We start from the raw sequence: 20,220 nt of genomic DNA on the forward strand, positions 1-20,220 counted from the left end.
TGAAAATTAAATTACACAACTTTTTATATTCTTAATCAAATAGCTATAATACTGGCGATTACATCATTACTTATGTGTTATCGAAAAGAAATAATGGAATATCTAATCTAATAGTCTATGTTTATAATTTTCATTTTATAAATGGTCTTACATACAGACTCCGTAAGTTACTCTATTTTAGCACAGAAGATCAATGTCCAGTACTATTACAAAACAGAATCAGGCTAAACATGTTAAGTAACTACTATGCATGAAACCCTGTGTAGAAGCTGCATATACTAAAACAAGTATGATGCTTTGCTCTCTAAGGACCTGATCATCTGATACCTTTGGGGTCTTCTGGGCAGGTAAAAGCAGAGTAAGGTTGATGATAGTGTGAGAGAATGAAAGAATATATATATATTGGGCAGGAATAGGCAATGGATATTTAGAAAGACACATACAGTCTTTCATTCATACATGTGCTACAGACTCATAAAAACAAAAAGAAGTTATTTCTGGAAGAGTCAAGTATTTAATGAATTGTTAAGATTTGGGCCCCAATTATCTCAAGCTACAAATCTCAACATCCTGACAAATTTCTCTGAATGACCTACAACCTCCCTTGCTTCACTGAAAAACTCATCTCCACTCTTTACAAGGCACTGGACTACATACTTACAAAATGACTGGTAAAAGTGGTTCCACATCAACCACAGATTTAGAGCCTAATTCTAGGCAAAAAGGTTTCCACAAACGTTTATAGACAAAGGTGTTGTTCTCAATTACATTTCCAAAACTCTGTTTTTTAGGGTAATATTTATAAAGATATACTAGTCTATATATTATTTTGTCTTTAAGTCCAAAAATATGGTTGGCCCCTGAAACTCAAAGATCCTACTATAAGCTTCATTTCTTCTTTGACTTACAGAAAAATACTAACCTGCTGAAGTGCTGTCACTCCAACTTTCCATCCCACAAACGTATATAGAAGTTTACTACAAAAAGAAAAACAGTTGAAAGCTATTTTCGGCGGGGGGGTGGAAAGAAAAACAAAATCAACTACATATTAAAAAATGAAATAATAACAGGTAATATTTGTTAAGTTCTTACTCTGCCCCACACTACTGTAAGTACATATATCAACATATTTAATCCTCAAAACAATTCCATGAGGCAGATATCACCATTTTCCAGATAAAGAAACTGAGAAACTTAATTATGTAAAAAAAAATCAAGCTAAGATCACACGGCTAATATTGACAGAGCCCCAACTTCCGATCCTAAGCTGCTGAGGACGACTCTACTATGCAGCCTCTTTAAGAAATTAAATAGGAAGAAAAAAAATACATGAGTAAAAACCATGTTATATGACAGATACAATTTAAAATAAAATCTTAGAATATTGGCAGATCTCATTTTTCACTGCAGTGTATTCCTAGAAACACATCACAAAAGGCAATATAATTACAGTACTCCTTGTATGTTACATGACTGTTACATGACAACAGTGATGCAGCTCTAAACTTCAGAATCAAGCCATAAATGATAAAGAGTTCATAAAGCAGAGATATCTGAAATTATTATGACAATGAAATGTTTAATCATATATTAAATTCTTTAAGTGGGTACAGATTAGGTCACTCAATGATCATCCAAGGGATACTTAACGTACAATAAAGAGTGTAAACGTCATATAAAGAACCTAAAGAAATAACCTTGAGGCAGAGACTATTTCAGTTATAATCCCTCAGCCTAGTACAGAGTAGGTAGTCAATGATATTCATTAAATTGAAGAGAAACACTGATTTAAAACTAAGAACTAGGATAAACATTAAACCTCTGAAAATCTTATTTCCCCTTTTGAATTTTTAAGGGCTTTGGAAAGAACAATTTGGATGGTCAAATATTTTTGTTTGCCCTTTTAATGCTATACAAAGAAAAGTGAGCTGCTACTTTTTCCTCTGGACAAATATTCAAATAACAGGCAGAGGTATTCAAAATCATCTATCTAGCCCCTTAGCTATACTAATAATATTATAGCAGATATCCATTATGTTTGTGGTTGATGATAAATGTACTTTTACCCTGAAAACCATTCCTAAATGACAGCACAAAATTAACAGTGATTTGCTTTGCCATCTTACCTTTCTTAGTTTATTGAGAACTAGAAGCTGTCCAGTGACAATCTCATAATTATTTTCTGATCTTGTGTACTAGCACCTTCTTTACAGCTATATGAATTCTTTACAGTGACTAAGGCCATTAGTATATACTTTTCAACGAACATTTATGAAGCTGCCTACCATGTTCCAGGATCGTATGCCAGCTTTCACATATGTGATGCCATGAGTAACAACTCCAAAAAACAGGTATATTTACTGAAAGCCCTCTAAATAAACATATAAAGGCAAGGAGAAATGAGAAGTAAGTATGCGTCAGGGAGTAGTAGATAAGGATAAAGTAGGAATCACTTATGTTATGTTCTAAATATTGTGCTTACTTGGATTTTACATTCCACAACTGGAGGCTTCCTTGTTCGCTGCCAAGAAGTATTTTATTCAAGTAGGTACTTGGGTGCAATATTGCAGAAATTTTAAATACTGATTTATCGAAAGACAATTGAAGGTACTCTTCTATAAAAGTAAAAGTTATAAATAACATGTAATTTTTTAATAAAACAGTTTAAAATATTTTTCATATACCCACATATTTAACACTTAAAATCTACCATATCAAAGATTTATGTACTAATATAAATCAAAGACATATACTAACATATAAACATTCCCTGAGAAATTAAACAAATGTGATGAGGGGCAACTTGCAAATTTAACTCAGACTGTCAAGAAGTTTCTAAAAGTTCTAATATCAATACTATTTAAAATTTCACTTACTGCCAAACTGGTTTACAGGAATGAAAACAAGCGTTCAGAAAAAAAAAAAAAATGACACTAGGGATCAGACTTACTATTTTTATAATTTGACCAACAGGCAGTGAACAATTCAACTAAAGTGCATGCACTGAACTGAGCTATTCTAGGGAGTAAAGGATCAAATATCTAGAGAGCTTGATCAGTTCCTCAAACATGTAAAAAGTCAGAGGCTTAAACTTCAGTGAAACTAAGAACAGTGCTTCTCACATTTCCACAGGAGAACCTCTAACAGAAGAGAGGAAAAGAAGTTACAGCTCTGTGGAGTGGAAAATGGCAAAGCCAGCTGTCTCTTGCTGCACAGTCAAAACAATTTTCTGAAATCTCACATATGTTTAAAATTCCTACGTGTGAATTCTGTTTTCTACTTCACAGTTCATCTACAATGAAAACAATTTCTCACTAAATTTCCCCCAAAATATGAATATCAGAGAAGACACACTTCTCTTAATCGTTAGTCTCACACATTATCTGGCTGCTACACACTCCCAGAGGTATGTGTTTAAGCAGCATAGATTAACAGGTGAGAATTACACAAACTAAAATACTATTTTAAAAAATTCTTGCCTCTATTTGTAACTAGCAGTTCTAACTTAAGATAGCTACAAACAGCTCCCTGAAAACACTGTGCTGCTGCAACAGTAACAAAAAGCTAGACATCAATATCAACAGAAAGCCTACTGAATTGTAAGAATCAGATTCTGTAACTTTATAAAAGGCCTTTTAACATCCATCTGTACAGGTACTACTTTTGGAATTCTGTTCCCTCCATTTGAGCAAAGACAAAACAAAGAGTGACTAATCTGAACAAGAACATGGAATGACTCCCAGGAGGGCAATCTCTAGGACTTTTACTAAAAATAAACATACTACATCAAAAAATGAGTTAATCAAGAGGTAACGAAAGCTAAAAATGTAAACAGATTAAAAAACTTAAAAGCTTTAATTCATGATAGACTCCACAGTCTTTTACATGAAGAAAGCTGGGGATATTCTGGTGATAAATTCCTAACCTTTGAAGATAAAATGGTCCTGTAAACATAGCTCAGTTATACTGTTTAAGAATATCACAGTTAAAGGACACTGACTCATATTCTTAGAAAAAGGATGTATATTTTCCTTCAGATTACTGGATCTTCAAGTTTACTATTATAAGCTCACTTACTGAAAGTTGAAAATACAAACCAAGTATTACTCAGGTGTGAACATACACCAAAATTCACCCCACAGAGAAAATATTGGAGAACTGCAATGCCATGTATTAGTATTCAGATAAATACATTACACAGGTTATAAACAGTCAGCTCAACTAGCTGACTAAAATTACCGACACATCCATTTTTCATTTAGAACCTTTTTCCTTATACATGTTAAAGATTCTTAAATTTTTTACTGCTTACACATGAAACCTCTGGTACAGAAGTTATGCTCACATAGATATTTAATTTTAGCTACACATATACTATCCCAAGATAAAGCAATAAATTAGTTAATTCTTACCTTCTGAATATATGTGCCAAATAATAAGAATGCTGTCTGTATCAACAGAGATAATGTGATCCCCAAAGGGTTGCAAAAGATGGATTTCTGCCTTATGACCCTTAAAAGTATGTACTACCTGCAATGTCAAAGTTCAAAAGGATTTCATGTTATTATTCATTCATCATGTAATATTATTCATAATAACCGAAAAACACGCTAGTCCTAAAGATGCTCACTTTAAGAAATGTGGTCCAACTTTTGATTACCCAAGGTTAGATTAACAAAGAGCAATGAATCATTCATTTTCACCTGCTCCCCCAGCCAGTCCAATAAGGAAACAGACTAGGAACACAGAAAAGAGATCTCCGAGGCTCAGCTTCTCAACCAAGCTTAGGTAGGAGGCACGCACACAGCTGGGTACCCCACCCAATCCAATCAGCACAGCTCCATGCATCCTAGAGTATGGCTAACCTCTACAGCCATCACCAGTTGGCTTCCACATGAGACAAGGGACAGAGATACAGGATACTTCTTCCCAACAGCTTTCTGTCTTGACATAGACACCCTTACCCTTACAGTAGTAGCTGCATCCTCAATAACTACAGTCCCTTCTCCCAAGGTTTCAGTTCTCACCAGGCTCCAGGAACACTATTTCTTCTCCTTGTTCCTTTGGCCCTAGGGATGGTAACCGCTTCCTACAGTTCAGAGTCTCTGATACCTTTCTATCCCTACTTTCTACATGTATCTCCCAGGGAAAACTACAAACTGCAATATTTTCCAAAAAAAAAAAAGGACATTTTTCCTGACTCTCTAAAAATCAAAAAACTTCCCTTAAAGAACTTTACAGGTAAGTTGCCTTCTTCTGCCACAGGCAGTGATAATGGAAAATGCTGGGAACAAACATCATCAGTCCAAGTCAAACTTTGAGAAGCACAGTGATTCTATCACTTGGCTATCAAGGCAACCTCATGGGCACTTTCCCTTTCATTCTGGACCACTAGAGCCAAGTCATCTCTCAAGTTAGTTGTCCCAGGACAAACTTAGAAACTAACGAGTAGATTAAGACAAGAAAAGATCCCTCCTTAGCAGACAAAACAGAGAATCTATCTTTTCCTATATAGGCAACAAGCACTTGGTTCTTAGAAAATGAGTCACGGGCTGTGTTGTTCTTAATGAAAAAAGTCAACCCACATAAAGCAGTAGTTCAAATATGTATCTTTTAGGAAAGTTTTCAAAACACTCTTAACTAAATCCTACCCCAACCAAATAAACAAAGAAGAAAACTTCAGAGACGGGACCTGGCTGGACACAAAAATGCTTTAGGAACTGCCCAAATAATTCTAACATTGATCCCTGGCAAAGAAAACTGAACTAAAGCACCAGTTTTAACTAATTTTGAGAATTTGATGAAATCAACTTTCTCTTCCTCCAGAAAAGTGAATATACATTAAACAAACAAACAAAAACCATGTCCAGAGTGTCCCAGATGAAGAATAACAACATTACAATTCCCTCCACTACCATGGCAATCAACTACTGACTACAAAAGACAAACAAATTAAAATAGTCTGTGACACAAACCTCTTTATTACGGGCAAATGCAGAGAAAACATTCCCATAAGCAGCGAAGACTAGCCTCCCATCAGCTGCCATACAACAGATATCCTGTGGAAGGGAGTTACCTAGGAAAAAAGAAATATAAGAGGATTTTTTAAAAAGAAATAAGGATTTTAAAGATCTTGGAACAAATAGAAACTTCAAGTATACATATAACGTTTTCCTGATTATAATTTAAAAATATGTATGTATGAGAATCAGAGTACAAAATTTAGACTTCAATGTTACTTTAGACATTTAATTTAAAAAATGTACATGTATCAGACATGTACACTGGATTCCTTATAGCTCTGTTTTTCTCACAAAGGTCATATCTGGGGACTTTTGTGGTGGTGCAGTGGTTAAAAATCTGACTGCCAATGCAGGGGACACGGGTTCCATCCCTGGTCCAGGAAGATCTCACATGCCGTGGAGCAACTAAGCCCGTGCACCACAACTACTGAGCACATGCACCACAACTGCTGAAGCCCTCGTGCTCTAGGGCCCACATGCTAGAACTACTGAGCCTTCATGCCACAACTACTGAAGCCCAAACGCCTAGAGCCTGTGCTCTGCAGCAAGGGAAGCCACAGCAATGAGAAGCCCATGTACCGCAATGAAAAGTAGCCCGCTTGCAATAACTAGAGAAAGCCTACGCACAGCAGTGAAAACCCAAAGCAGACGAAAAGAAAAAAAAAGATCATATTTGATGGTGAAAGTAGAATTTCTCAGCCCTGGCAAGCTCTTTATTCTATTAAAAACTTTCCAACAACAAAAAAATTCCTTCCATGGGAAAAAAATATCAAAATGTGGGAAAAGGAAAAAACTCTTACAATAGAATGATAGAATCAGAAAATCACTCTGATAATCATCCTACTAATAACTGATTGAGGCAAAAATCATCACTAAATGATAAAATCAGCAGTAGGTGAAACTTTGCAGAGTAGAAGGATATTTACATGGTCTCAATGTATCTTACCACATATACTTAATTCTATTTATTAGTTACAAAAGGTAAAACTTTAAAATGGAGCTGCCTAACATATATCAGCTTTACCAAATGATCAAAGTTTTCATTGCCAGGAATAAGACTAACCAACAGCATGTGCCTCCTGATATGCGTTCACTGAGAATTCAGCATCATTTCTTTGTTATTCTTGCCATACTACATAACCCTGAATCTAATCATGAGGCAGCATCAGGAAAAATCAAATTGAAGAATATTCTAAAAAAGAACTAGCCTATACTCTTCAAAAATATGAATGTTGGAAAACACAAAGAAAGTCTGATGAATAAGTCTAGATTAAAGAAGACCAAAGAGACATGACAACTGAAAGCAACACATGATCTTGTCCTGGACTTTTTTTCGCTGGTATGTAAGTTTACCATAAATACACACTGGAGTCCTTATATGTTCTGCAAGTGTTAAATTATGTCAAAATTATAAAAAAATTTAAAAAGATACTAAACATGCACAAATTCAGGATAAAGTTTATACTTACTTACTGCGACCAGACTAAGTTTCTGAACCTGTTTTTTAAAAAAAGAAATGATTAGATTTTCACTAACAAAAACAACTGTAATAATCTAACACATAAAGATTAAAATCTAACCTCATACATAAATTTGCTATGCTGTCCTTCTTTAAAAAGACACTTACTGACCCTAATTTTCATTATTAGGAAAGCTTATATTTTCTACTATTATTTCATTAGTGATGGAAGAGTAGGTGTCACATACAATTTTCTATATGGGTCATGTAGTAAATATTTTAATGCTTTGCGTGCTCTGTGGTCTTTGTTGCAATTATTCAACAGATAACATGCCATGAAAGCAGCCCCATACGATATAAAAACAAATGTTCATGCCATAATTCCAATAAATTTGACTTATGGATATATAACTATAATTTTCAAAATTTTCATACGCATGAAATATTATTCTTGTTTTGACAATTTCCAACCATTTAAAAACGTCAAAACTGTTCACCTCAGAAACACAGAGCTCAGAGGGGTGTAAGGAGAAATTCAAACCCCAGAGATATAAGAATGTAAGACTGAAACAGCCCTTGAAGATGAATTAAATAACCTGTGTTTCTTAATCACAAGTAGATGGATGTCTCCGTTTCACGTCAAAATTTGATTATACTGCATCCTACTACTGTGCAAATCTACTTGCAGATTACACTATATTAGAATAAACATAAACACACATAAAAAAAAAGATAAAAATGTCATGGGTCATACAAAAACTGTTGGCAGACCTAGCTTGCAGGGTGTAGTTTGTGGACCCCAATCCATGGTTACTGGACTGATCCAGCCATGTGACTTTAAGAAAGTTACGTAGGGGACGTTTAGGGAAATTAGTCTGCTATCAAATGTGGACTGTCCCCTACATCATAATTAATCTCATCCCCTCCAATTATCCCAATGTTTTTTAGCATGCAGTTCTAACCCAGTTCTTTTCACGAACTGCACCATAAAATGGCTCTCAAATCTTTCTAAGAAATCGGGGGCAGCGCTAAAGACTTTGCTTAATCATGTTTACATCTTAAAGAGAACCAACAAACATTTACTGACTAAAGAACACTGCTACTGAACTGGAATGTTCTGTAGTACCTCCCCCTAACCAGGTTGCCTCCGAAACCCGTCCCAAGCGGACTACAAGGGCTAAATCCACACGTGGATGTGAGGCGATGGTGAAAGTCCTTGGTAGGTGGGGGAAGAAAGCGGGATTTCCACAGGACAGAGTTGGGGGCCGGGGAGGGTGATTCCCGGGAAGCGGGCGAAAAAAGGTCACTCACGTCATAGGTGTGGAAGCTCTTGCCCACGCACGTCGTCACATAGAATCGACGCTTCAGAGCACTGAACCGCACCACGTGTGGAATGTCGTTGCTGAAAAGCCCCAAGGCCCGGAACCCCGCGAAAAGGGCGCTGGCAGTGCGATCTCCCGCGCCCCGCTCCATTGCTGCCGCGGCACGGTTTCCTCTGGACTCCAATCCTGGTGGAAACCGCGCAGCCGGTCCCTTCTGCACGTCTCGTGGCACAACCCTTTACCCAAGTTCCCAAGCACTTCCGGTGCCCACTGCCAATCGGGTGAGCGGAGACTGTTCTCAGTGCAATGAAAAAAGAGCTCCCTCCGGAGCTCGGAAGGGAGGCGCGACTTCAGTTCCGCCAGCCACAGGCTCCAGCAGTTTAAAGGCGCTCGCAGCTCTCCCGGGCCTGGAAGACACTCGAGTCACATTTCAGAGGGACCTTAGAGGAGGGGAACGACTGGGGAAGCACCAGGGCCAAGAGAGTGAAGGGGAAACCGAAGTCTTAACCCAGGTGGTGGCGTCAGGTTAAACGTGTGATTATGAAAACATGTGAAACGATGAGACTATCAATAAAATTTGAACACTGACTGGATATTTGATGATATTAAGAAATTACTGTTGTTTAAATATGTGATAGTAGCATTGTGATTATGTTTTTAAAGGTCCTTTCGGAGATATATATTTATGGATTATTTATTTGTTTTCAAAATAATTTAGTTATTTTTTTTTCAGAATAATTTGGAATGAGGTACAGGGTTTAGATGACATAAAATTGATAATTGTTTAATCTGGGGAATGGATATATGAGTATTTGTAATACTGTCCTTATGCTTACATATAAAATTGAAATTTCCCATAATAAAATTTTTTTTCTTTTTACTGAATTTGTTTAAAGTAAAATATAAATTGGAATATTAATGGATTGTTAATTTTTTACCTGTAAGTCATGTAAATATGTACAAATGGTTTTAATTACTAGATAAACATTAAGAGTTTTCTAAATTGTGTATAATGCAGATGTTGTGTTTATAATCACAAGCAAAGACTTCTGTCTATATCAGCGGTTTGGGGAGAAAATTGAAAAAGTTTCCTGATGAGGACTTTACAGTTCACAAAACCTTTGATGACACCCATCACCTTAATATAATCCTCAGATTAAGATTGTGAGCTGTTTAGGGCAAAAATTATATTGTTATTTTAAAAATGAGGAAATTGGTTCATTGGGGTTAAATGATTTGTCCAGTTCCAAGATTATTTAGTACCAAAATCCAGACTAGCACAAGGTTTAGAAAAGGATAAAGAGAGATCATTGAAGAGCAGCTGCAGGGTGGGAGAAATAATTTATTCAGCAATCTGATTTTCAAGATACCTGATGGGCCACATGATGGGTGTGTGTTCACATTAGATAAGAAAACTGTTTCCCAGAGATTGCCTAACTTGTCCAAGTTCACTTAATTAATGATAGTATAGCAATTTGAATGTAGGCCTGGCAATTAGATTTATGTTCTTTGACCTGCATCTGGACAATGAGACAAAAGTTTAAAAATTAGAACTGTCATGGAAAATCTAGTCATATGTAGCAGTAGACCTGCATGTTAGCTGTTTGCTGTGATCTTTTAAAGGGACCATGTTATGGGCTGATTGTGAGTTTTCCAGTTTTAACAGTTGGTCAGAGTACATTTCTCCCCATCAGTTTCCTCCCTGTGTTTCTTGCTATTCAGCTGCCAGGAAAGTGTTTGAATGTGTGATGAGAGAAGAGGACCTAGCTATTGCTCTTTTTTACTTAGAGGTGCCCTAAGGATGCTAGTCCCAGGTTAGAATAAAAGAAAGGTGGGGAATTCCCTGGCCATCCAGTGGTTAGGACTCTGGGCTTCCATTGCAGGGGGCCTTGGTTCAATACCTGGTAAGGGAACTAAGATCTTGCAAGCCATATGGTGGATGTAGTCATTCATTGACAAATGATCATTTTCAATTTGATTCAGTGCATCGGGACTTCAGAATATTCAGGTATTTTAAAAGTATAGCTATATCATGTTGTCATTTCTAACTTTTAAGAAAGAGTTAATGGGTTTCCCTGGTGACGCAGTGGTTAAGAATCCACCTGCCAATGCAGGGGACACGGGTTCAAGCCCTGGTTGGGGAAGATCCCACATGCCGTGGAGCAACTAAGCCCATGTGCCACAACTACTGAGCCTGCATGCCTAAAGCCCATGCTCCACAACAAGAGAAGCCACTGCAATAAGAGGCCGTGCACCGCAATGAAGAGTAGTCCCTGCTCTCCGTAACTACAGAAAGCCAGCACACAGCAACGAAATGCAGTAGATTAAAAAAAAAATAAAATAATTAATTAAAAAAAGTTAGTATGGCTTTTTTCTGAATAGTTTATATAATAAAGACCATTTTTTTTCTGTTATTGGTATTGTGTTTACCAGCCTCTAAGATGCCCTCAATGACTCGTAACTCCTGGTATTCATGCCCTTGTGTAATCCCCTCTCACACTGAATAGGGTTGACCTGTAACAAGGCTAGGTCATAAAAAACATTGAAGATTTTGACTTGCTCCTTCTTGAGTCATTTGCTCTGCAGAAAGTCAACAGCCACGTTGGGAAGATACTCAAGCAGTCTTGTGGAGTGTTTCACATGACGAGGAAATGAGGCCCTCCTGCTAACCACCAGCACTACCTTGCTAGACATGTAAGTAAAGCATCTTGAAAGCATATTCTACAGCCCCAATAAAGCCTTCAGATGACTGCAGCCATGCAGACATCTTGACTACAACTTCATGAAAGACTCTGAGCCAGTATCACTCTCTTAAGCCACACCTGAATTCCTGAGTCTCAACAGTTTAACATAATAAATGTTAATTGCTGTTTTAGACCACTAAATTTGGCAATAAGTTGATACACATTAATACATAACCAATATATTTATGCTTATCTTGCTAATCAAATTTAGAAATGCATATAGTTCATTTCATTGTATTGGCAGAAGCATGTCAGAAACCGATGGAGGTTTCAAGATATTGCTTGTCTACCCCCTATTTCACAGGTGAGTGAACTGCTAAGGACTACAACTGTGTAATTAGGTGGTAAAAGAGCAGGTACCATATATCAGTATTCCTTATTCTCAGTCTAAGACTTTCTATCTTGGGGAATTGGTCATTCTGGCTGTCCTCTGCTGGTGGAAAACGTACACGAACATGTCTGTTGCCACTAAAATACACATTGCACTGAGATATTGTTAGCCAGGGTAGAAATAAGAGATTTGCTGGATATGTCAGATCTATCTATTCCACGGGTAAGCATGTACATTTCACTAGAATCTTATAATGGCAATTCTGATCTAGAGTTTGGAGACTATAGGAAATGTTTTAGTCAGCCTCCGTGAGAAATGTCACTTAAATGTGGCAGCATGGAGAAACCTCTTGAGCAACAAACCATTTACTTCAACTCTTTTCATGTAAATCCTTATTTTTTTTAAATATATCAAATACTACTCTCTGCTTTCAAAGCAATGAAGAATTTAAGTTCATCTGTGTCACAGTTTTGCCTGTGGCCAGAACTGGATTGGCTTCTTCTCAAATCATCTTCTTTGATAATGCTGCACTAGCCACAGAGCCCATCCTGAGAATTGTGTTGCTGCTTTTGGGAAAACGTAACATGGAAACAAGCTTTTACCTGATTAGAACAAGCTTTTACCTGATTAAACAACAGCAAATGAAACAGTTCTTCAATATTACCTATGCTGGCACTTAGCCTGAAAGAAGAGTCAGCTCTCTGGAAAGAGTATGCTTAGGATTTGCCATCACTATAGGCATCCACATAACATTATCCTCTTCCGTAGTCAGGCTGGAGCAGTTCTCTGTATTTTAAATATCCTTTTACTTCTTTTTTCAGTTGTAGTGGGAACTCAAAGCTGAAGTTCTCCACAGCAATGAGCTAGGATAGAAGGATGCATATGCTATCAGCATCAGATGACAATATTATAGAAATAACCTTCAATGTTCTGCTGTTCTCTTGAGGACTTTTCTGACCTGACTGCCAGAAACCCAGGCCCCACAATGATTTGTAAAATGTGGCCTTCCCAGACGACATTTCCTTTCATGTAACAGCGTTTCCTGAGTATTCCATGCAGTGTCCTCCCTGAATAGAATATCTGTTATGAGACTAGACCCATGTAAGCCTGCTGACAGTAAGGCCACTGTCTTTCTTTTATCATTTTTTCAAATATCCTATGCTATATTGATGGTAATAGAGACTTTTCTTCTCCATTTATTATCAGACCTTCCTGACACCAAGGGACTAAGAGAACTGGGCGGCGGAGCGGGGGTGGGGGGTGGGGCAGGGAGAAGAAACGGAAGAAATTAACCAGCAGATACCATAGAGTTTCTTATCTTGCACTGGATCTTCAAAATACAATTATCTACAGGGCAGTGTGAACATGGTTTGTTATCAGTATACTTTGAGCAGACTTTACATACATAATAAACACAAAATGAGGATATTATAAGTGTCCACCAACCTGGAGAATTGTTAGGAAGAATTGTGAGGGCATAATTTCCCATGCTTATCTTATTGGTACAGAATCAGCATCCACTAGTACAAAAATGGTCTCCCCAGAAGCAAGACCCTGCCAATAAAAGACCTTTCCCAAACCAGAAATTTGGAAGGAGTAATGGGTTTTTGTGGTTCTCTTTCTTACCTTTTTAAATTTACCCTGCTATAAATCTCAAAAGGCCATATAAAACTATATTTGTGGGTCAGTTTAGAATTCTAAATAACTGAATACCTGGCTGAGGGTCTGACTAAATTATTGTCGCTGGTGGTGGTCAGTATATGAAAGTATCACTGAGGCCCTATCACCCGGTATTCAGACTCAGAAAGAGAGGGAATCCACATTTAACAAACTTCCCAGGTGATTCTGATACCAGTAGTCCACAAGCCACTTTGAAACCTATTGACCATTGAGGAAGTGGCTGGTGAGAAAACAGTGATGCTGTTGGATACTGGAAATGGATGAGATCATGGAATGTGTGCTTCCAGTACTCGTTATCGAGGCTTCAGACTCTCTGTCACCAGTTGAGAAAGGGCTTTGCTGAAATCATATGGTCTTGCATGATGGAAAACCTCGGTCATATATGGTCCTGAAACTCATTACATTCACCCTGAAGTCTTCTAGGAAGTTCCAGGGAGAGGAATAACTGAATCTCATTTAAGAAATATTTGCAGCCCTTTAAGAATAATGAGACTATTATTCTACTCTTCTAGGGACTAGAGTTTATTTTCTAGAGAAATGAACCGTAAGTAATCCATATTTGGACAGCAGGCACAGAAGGACGTTGCAGCTGAGACTGGCTGATGAAGTGAACATCACACACGGATCAGTGGATCTCCCAGTTTCTTCCACACCATGCTCCCAGAAAGCCAACCTTCAGGCCTGTATACACCTCCACATAGAAGGCTGCAGGAAAACCCAGGGAAACCGAACAATTCCGAAGAAAAGACGTACAGATGCTGCCATTTGGTGATCTCATGAAGAAAATGCCTGTCACCTAAATAACCTACATTTTATTCAGGAAGTAATTATTCAACATCTAATGAATGCTCGCCACTTCTAGATGCTTCTGATATTGCCGTAGTTAAAACAGATATACAAGACTTGTTTCAGACATACACATAATCAAAACATACAAAAACTTGTCCTCATGAAGTTTGTCTTCTATAAAAGACAGATAATAAAAAAGAAGTAAACAATAACTTTGAAGGATGTTGACAAGTGTTCTGGGGGAAAAGGCATAGAGAGGGATAGATAGTGTCAGAGTTACAGTGTTAAATAGTTTGCCAGGTAAATTCTCATAGAAAAGATGATCTTCGAACAACATACTGGAATCACAAAATACTTTTTTTTGTATCCTACATGAGTATGTAGGATACAAAAAATATATTAAACTCATATAACTAAATATTGACAATATTATTTAATGCTTATATAACATATGTACATTTCAAATAATGTAAATAAAACAAATGTCCAAGTAATCACCATTCACATAAAGAAATTAAACATTGATAGTAACTTAGAAGTTTCCCAAGTAACTTTCCAACATTATATACCCAATTCTCCCTATTCATAAATAAGTGCTGCTAATTCGTGTGATAATCATTGTTTTGCTTTTTAATTTATTCATATATCATAATTTATTTAATCAGGTCTTACTGTACAATATTTATCTTATTTCTAATTTTTTACTGTTACAGATTGGATCCCTGGCTTGTAATTCTAGTTAGGCTACTGTTTCTCTAGGTAACTATTACTCTCCAATTTTCCTATGAATCAGATGCTTGCCCACTACACATCAAGGAATTAGAAAGAGAGCAATAAATGAATGAATGAGTGTGTGAATGAGTAAAACAGGTTATATTCTCAAATACGTCATCTTTCTACCTAAAGATAATGTTGATTGTGGTTACATGATATCTGGTCCTTAAAAAACAAAACAAAACAAGAGAGGTCAGCTCTATTCCAAAGAGCTTGGATAGAGAAAAGGTAAAAAAACAGACTACTATAGGAAAGGTTATCATTCAAGATAAAGCTTTCATAAAAATATTTCGAAAATAAGAAACTGACTTTCCTAAGAAAACTCTTGTTTTGCCCCTACCCATCCTCCTTCATTCCCCTCATACCCTTTGTTTCTGTATTGGTTAGAAATGGTTGGGTTGGATGCACAAAGAAACAAGCCAACTGGAAAACAAAATGATCTGCCCTGTCTGTGGAGGAAAAAAGAATGGGAGCAATATGGGATTGCTTATGGAACTAAAGGAAAATTTAAAGAATTGTGCTTCAAAAACGACAGTAGACAGACCAGTTCCTTTTTTTTTTTTAATTTTTAATTCTTATTTATTTATTTATTCAAAAGTTTTATTTATTTATTTTATTTTTTATTTATTGGCTGCGTTGGATCTTCATTGTTGTGTCCGAGCTTTGTGTAGTTGCTGAGAGCAGGGGCTACTCTTCATTGCGGTGCGTGGGCTTCTCATTGCAGTGGCTTCTCTTGTTGTGGAGCATGGGCTCTAGATGCACGGGCTTCAGTAGTTGCGGCATGTGGGATCAGTAGTTGTGGCTCATGGGCTCTAGAGCACAGGCTCAATAGTTGTGGCGCATGGGCTTAGTTGCTCCGTGGCATGTGGGATCTGCCCAGACCAGGGCTCGAACCCATGTCCCCTGCATTCACAGGCAGATTCTTAACCACTGTGCCACCAGGGAAGCCCCTATTTCTTTCTTTTTTTATCTATTTATTTTTGCTATCCTTGCCCCTGCCATCTTGAGTCTACTCCTTTGGGACGAGGAAAGGAAGAGAATCGAAGAAAACATCCTATTTAGATGGTACTCTTGGTAGTACTTTCTTGTCTGTCAAATGCCCTCTGTCTCATACAGCTTGACCAACTCTTGATCCCTTTCAAGAATGTAGTAATTACAGGCTATTCTGACTAATCTCCCTCCTTCAGATTTCTCCCAATGAGGGGCAGGCATTATTTTCTATGCACTCTGCCTTATCTGTAAAGACACACAAGAGGACCTTCCAAGAACTGTTTTGTATTTTATTTAGATTATGCAGTTCAGCAAACTGGGAATAAGTTGTGAATCTCACATGCTTGTACATACCCCTAGTCTCTATATTTTTTTTTTTTTGAGCCAAATACTTAGCTTGAGAATTGGAAGTGTTGGAAACTCACTTCCCACCTTCTTGGTGAGATTGGTGGGGAAAACATAGCTCTCCCTACATCTACACATTCTCTTCAAAGAATGCTTTAATTACTATCTGGGTTTCTCTTACCTTGGTTATGACCCAGTTATAGTCACTAGATCAGGCTGGCAATATCTTAAGCAAGTCCTAAATGAATGTCTCGCAGGTTTTCTTTAGAAGGTTCATGGGGAGAGGAGAGTTATTTATCATTTATTGTTCTTAGCTTTGAGACTTTAGAAAAAGATTCACTTTGTAGTAGATTGTTTCCAAAAATGATCACGACAATATTGCCCATCCCACATGCCTTTAATACAGTGTGATCTTGGCATTACTACCATCTTAGAGTCTTGAGATCTCTGTCTTCTCCTCTTGAACCTGGGTGGATCTTTGACTGCTTCAAACAATAAAGTATGGTGAGCGTGCTACTATGTGACTCTCAAGACTAGATCATAAAAATCCCAGGCATTGCCACCTTGCTGTCTGGGAATGCTCACTCTTGGAGTCAGCTTCCATTCAGAGAGAAAGCCCAAAATAGTTCATGCGGAGAGACTGCATGGAGAGGCCATGTGTAGTATTTCAACCTATCACCCAGCTGTGGTCTCAGCTGACAGCCAGCATGAACCATCAGGTATGAGAGTAAAACTGCCTCTAGAATATTTCAGCCCATAGCTACTGAGTCACTCCCAGATTTCATTTCTCTCAACTTACACTCCATCCCAGCTGTGCCCTTTCTGAATTCTAGACCCGGAGAATCCATAGCACAATACCAAAATGTTTACTTTAGGTCATTTAAGCTTTGAGTGGCTTATTATACAGCAATAGTAACTTGAACACATTAAATACCTTGTTACAATGGTTATGCTATTACTTAAGCTCTTTTCTCTGCACAGTGTCCTCAAAGCTCCCCTCTGGATAACAAATATTCTCCCTTTTATTTCCATCCCAGTTCAAGCTCTACCTCCTCTACAAACTCTTCTCTGACTTTTTCAGTCCATAAGGAGCTCTCTTTTCTTTGAATTCCTGAGTATCACTTCACTTAGTGCTTGTTTTCTGTGGCAGACACATACTCTCTTTTCATTCTTAATTAACACAATCCCAGACTTCCCTGGTGGTGCAGTGGTTAAGAATCCGCCTGCCAATGCTGGGGACATGGGTTCGATCCCTGTTCCGGGATGATCCCTCATGCCGCGGAGCAGCTAAGCCAGTGCGCCACAACTATTGAGCCCGTGTGCCGCAACTACCGAAGCCTAGAGCCAGTGCTCCACAACAAGTGAAGCCACAGAAATGAGAAGCCCATGCACTGCAAGGGAGAGTAACCCCACTCTCCGCAACTACAGAAAGTCCATGCAGAGCAACAAAGACCCAATGCAGCCAATAAATAAAAAATAAAATAAATTAAGAAAAAAACCCAGAATCCCCATTATGTTCACAGAGGGCCTCATGGTTCAGTAGGGGTTAATCTCCTCCCCTGAATAGGTGAATATTAATTAGCCTAATATAATTATGATAATATTTTTCTCACCAGAGATTAGTTTAGGCAAAGGCTTGAGACCTAATTCTAGCCAATGAGATTTTAAGGTAAGTCTTTTGGGAGGTTTTGGGAAAAGTTCTGTATAAAAAAAGGAAAGAAACGGTGGGAGGGACATAATTGAAAATGGTTTTCTTCTGCTTAAAGTTATTGCATCTGCATATAAAACCTAAAAATTCTGCAGTCACCTTATAGCCATGGGGAGAAAATCCTGCGGAAAAGACAACATGATGAGAAAACAGAGCAGAAAGACAAAAAGAATCTGATTCTTTGATGATATGTTTGAACTACTAAGTTACCAACCCCTGAAACCATCTTTTCTCTAGTATTATTATGTGGAATAGTACATTTTTCTCATTATTTAAGCCAGCTGAATGGAGGTTCTCTATTACATGCAGAGATGTATTCTATTTTCTGCTGAAAGTTCTAGAGTACTCATTTAAATGTGGCTTAAACAGTGAAGCTATTTACTATCTCATGTTTCAAGAAATTTAGAGGTAGTGTGGTTCCAGAGTTGGTTCACTAACTCAACAGTATCATCACAGACCAAGCTACTTTCCAACTTTCTATTTTGCCATTGTCAGGAAGTCAGTGATATCTTCCCTTCATGGTTACAAGGTGGATGCAGTCATTGTAAGCACAAAATGCAAAACAAAATATCCAGTTATGAAAAATAAGGAAGGAAACCTTTTCCAGAAGCCCCCCAGCAGACCTACCTCAGGTCCCATTGACCCAAACTACATTTTACACACCTGTTTTAGTGGCAGGGGAGACTGAGAAAACAACTGTTTGGCATTTTTCAACATCTCTAGAAGGAGGTGGTCTCTGCCATCCGCTACAGCAGCAGCCTTGAAGCATAAATAAGATTGTTTCCTTGTATTCTGGCATATTCCAGTTCAAAGAGCCTGAAAATTTCTAACTTAGAGATGCCATTCATAAAAGGTAAACATGAAAGTCGAGTTCTTTTTACAGGACAAGAGCTTAGTAAAACAGTTCTTTTTTCTGTTTTTTCCTGCTCTCTCCTTTCACAACAACCAGAGAAAGCCTGTGTGCAGCAGCAAAGACCTGATGCAGCCAAAGGGAAAAAAAACCGCTAAAATGACAAATCATAGTACTTTAACAACAATATTAATTTAAAATCCTGCTAAATCTTCAATGTCTTGTTCTATCAAAAACTGTAAAGGACATTAATTGACTTTTCTTCCTGGTATCTCCCACCCCTCTCTTATGAAAACAGCACCAATCAGAATTACAGAAACAGAATTGACAACGATACCAAAAATCTTACAAGAACCCGCAGACGAAAAACTACTTCCAAAATCAGAGTTATAGTAACAGGCAAAAAGGAAACTGATAGAATTTATGATTATTGACTTAAGTCCAAATATTTCCTAGGAAAACCAGATTATGTATCTGGTTTTCCTGTGGCAATTTACAACATGATGTTTTGTCAAATTCTTTGGAATAGCTTGTGACCAGGAGTGATCTCTTTTTCCTCTGTGGGTACGGGAGTTAAAGAGCTCCTTCATCTTTTTCATGCTAATGGTCAGCATTAGCAGCACAAAGATATTTTACACAGCTTAATTTCATTTGCAGAACGGGAGAAAGAGTTGAATATGATTTATCTTTCCCCTTTTCCTCTTTCTAGTAAAAAAATGCTACATTAATACTACTTGTGGAAAAATGAAAAATGCTTTCCAGTTGGCATTCTTTGTCACACCAAACACTTAGTTAAGAATAAGACATTATTTTATTTTGCACATGTGAGGTTGAGTTCTGACTCACTACCAAGAAAGCATCACTACCTACTAAAGCAAAAATATTCATAACCTCAACATTTGCAATGTTAGCCTTCATTCACTGGCACTAATAATCAATTTAAACTATGGGCTATATCTTAATTTAAATAAAAATGTATCTCTATAGGAACAAGAACTTTGTATTTTTAAAAACTCTTTATACCATGGACACCTAAACAACTTTCTGGATTTTTTCCCTTCTGCCAGTTTTGAAAAAAAAAAAAATTAAATAACAACAAAATACCTAAAATCAGGATAGACTGTAGTCTCAATACTTCTAATAATCACTTAAAGTAATTGCGTTCAAATTTGTAGTACCATAATTTCTCAATTCTAAGTTGCTAA

At 37.4% G+C, this 20,220-nt stretch overlaps 1 protein-coding gene across 2 annotated transcripts in view; it reads right to left on the reverse strand.

Moving 5' to 3' along the window:
• WDR36 (WD repeat domain 36) overlaps window positions 1-9,036 on the reverse strand; it is a 45,050-nt gene extending 36,014 nt beyond the window's left edge. For both annotated transcript variants that reach the window (XR_009054198.1, XM_057737688.1), the window contains exons 1-6: window positions 8,794-9,036; window positions 7,493-7,520; window positions 5,976-6,076; window positions 4,413-4,530; window positions 2,483-2,615; window positions 923-977 (exon numbers count right to left, since the gene is read on the reverse strand). Coding sequence is in view for 1 of the 2 variants with exons in the window: in XM_057737688.1 (XP_057593671.1) it covers window positions 923-977; window positions 2,483-2,615; window positions 4,413-4,530; window positions 5,976-6,076; window positions 7,493-7,520; window positions 8,794-8,955 (597 nt within the window). In the remaining variant the exon portion in view is untranslated. The remainder of the gene's footprint in view (window positions 1-922; window positions 978-2,482; window positions 2,616-4,412; window positions 4,531-5,975; window positions 6,077-7,492; window positions 7,521-8,793) is intronic.
• Window positions 9,037-20,220: the final 11,184 nt, after the last annotated feature.

This window comes from Hippopotamus amphibius, chromosome 1, assembly GCF_030028045.1.
Source record: "Hippopotamus amphibius kiboko isolate mHipAmp2 chromosome 1, mHipAmp2.hap2, whole genome shotgun sequence".
Classification (NCBI taxonomy): domain Eukaryota; kingdom Metazoa; phylum Chordata; class Mammalia; order Artiodactyla; family Hippopotamidae; genus Hippopotamus; species Hippopotamus amphibius.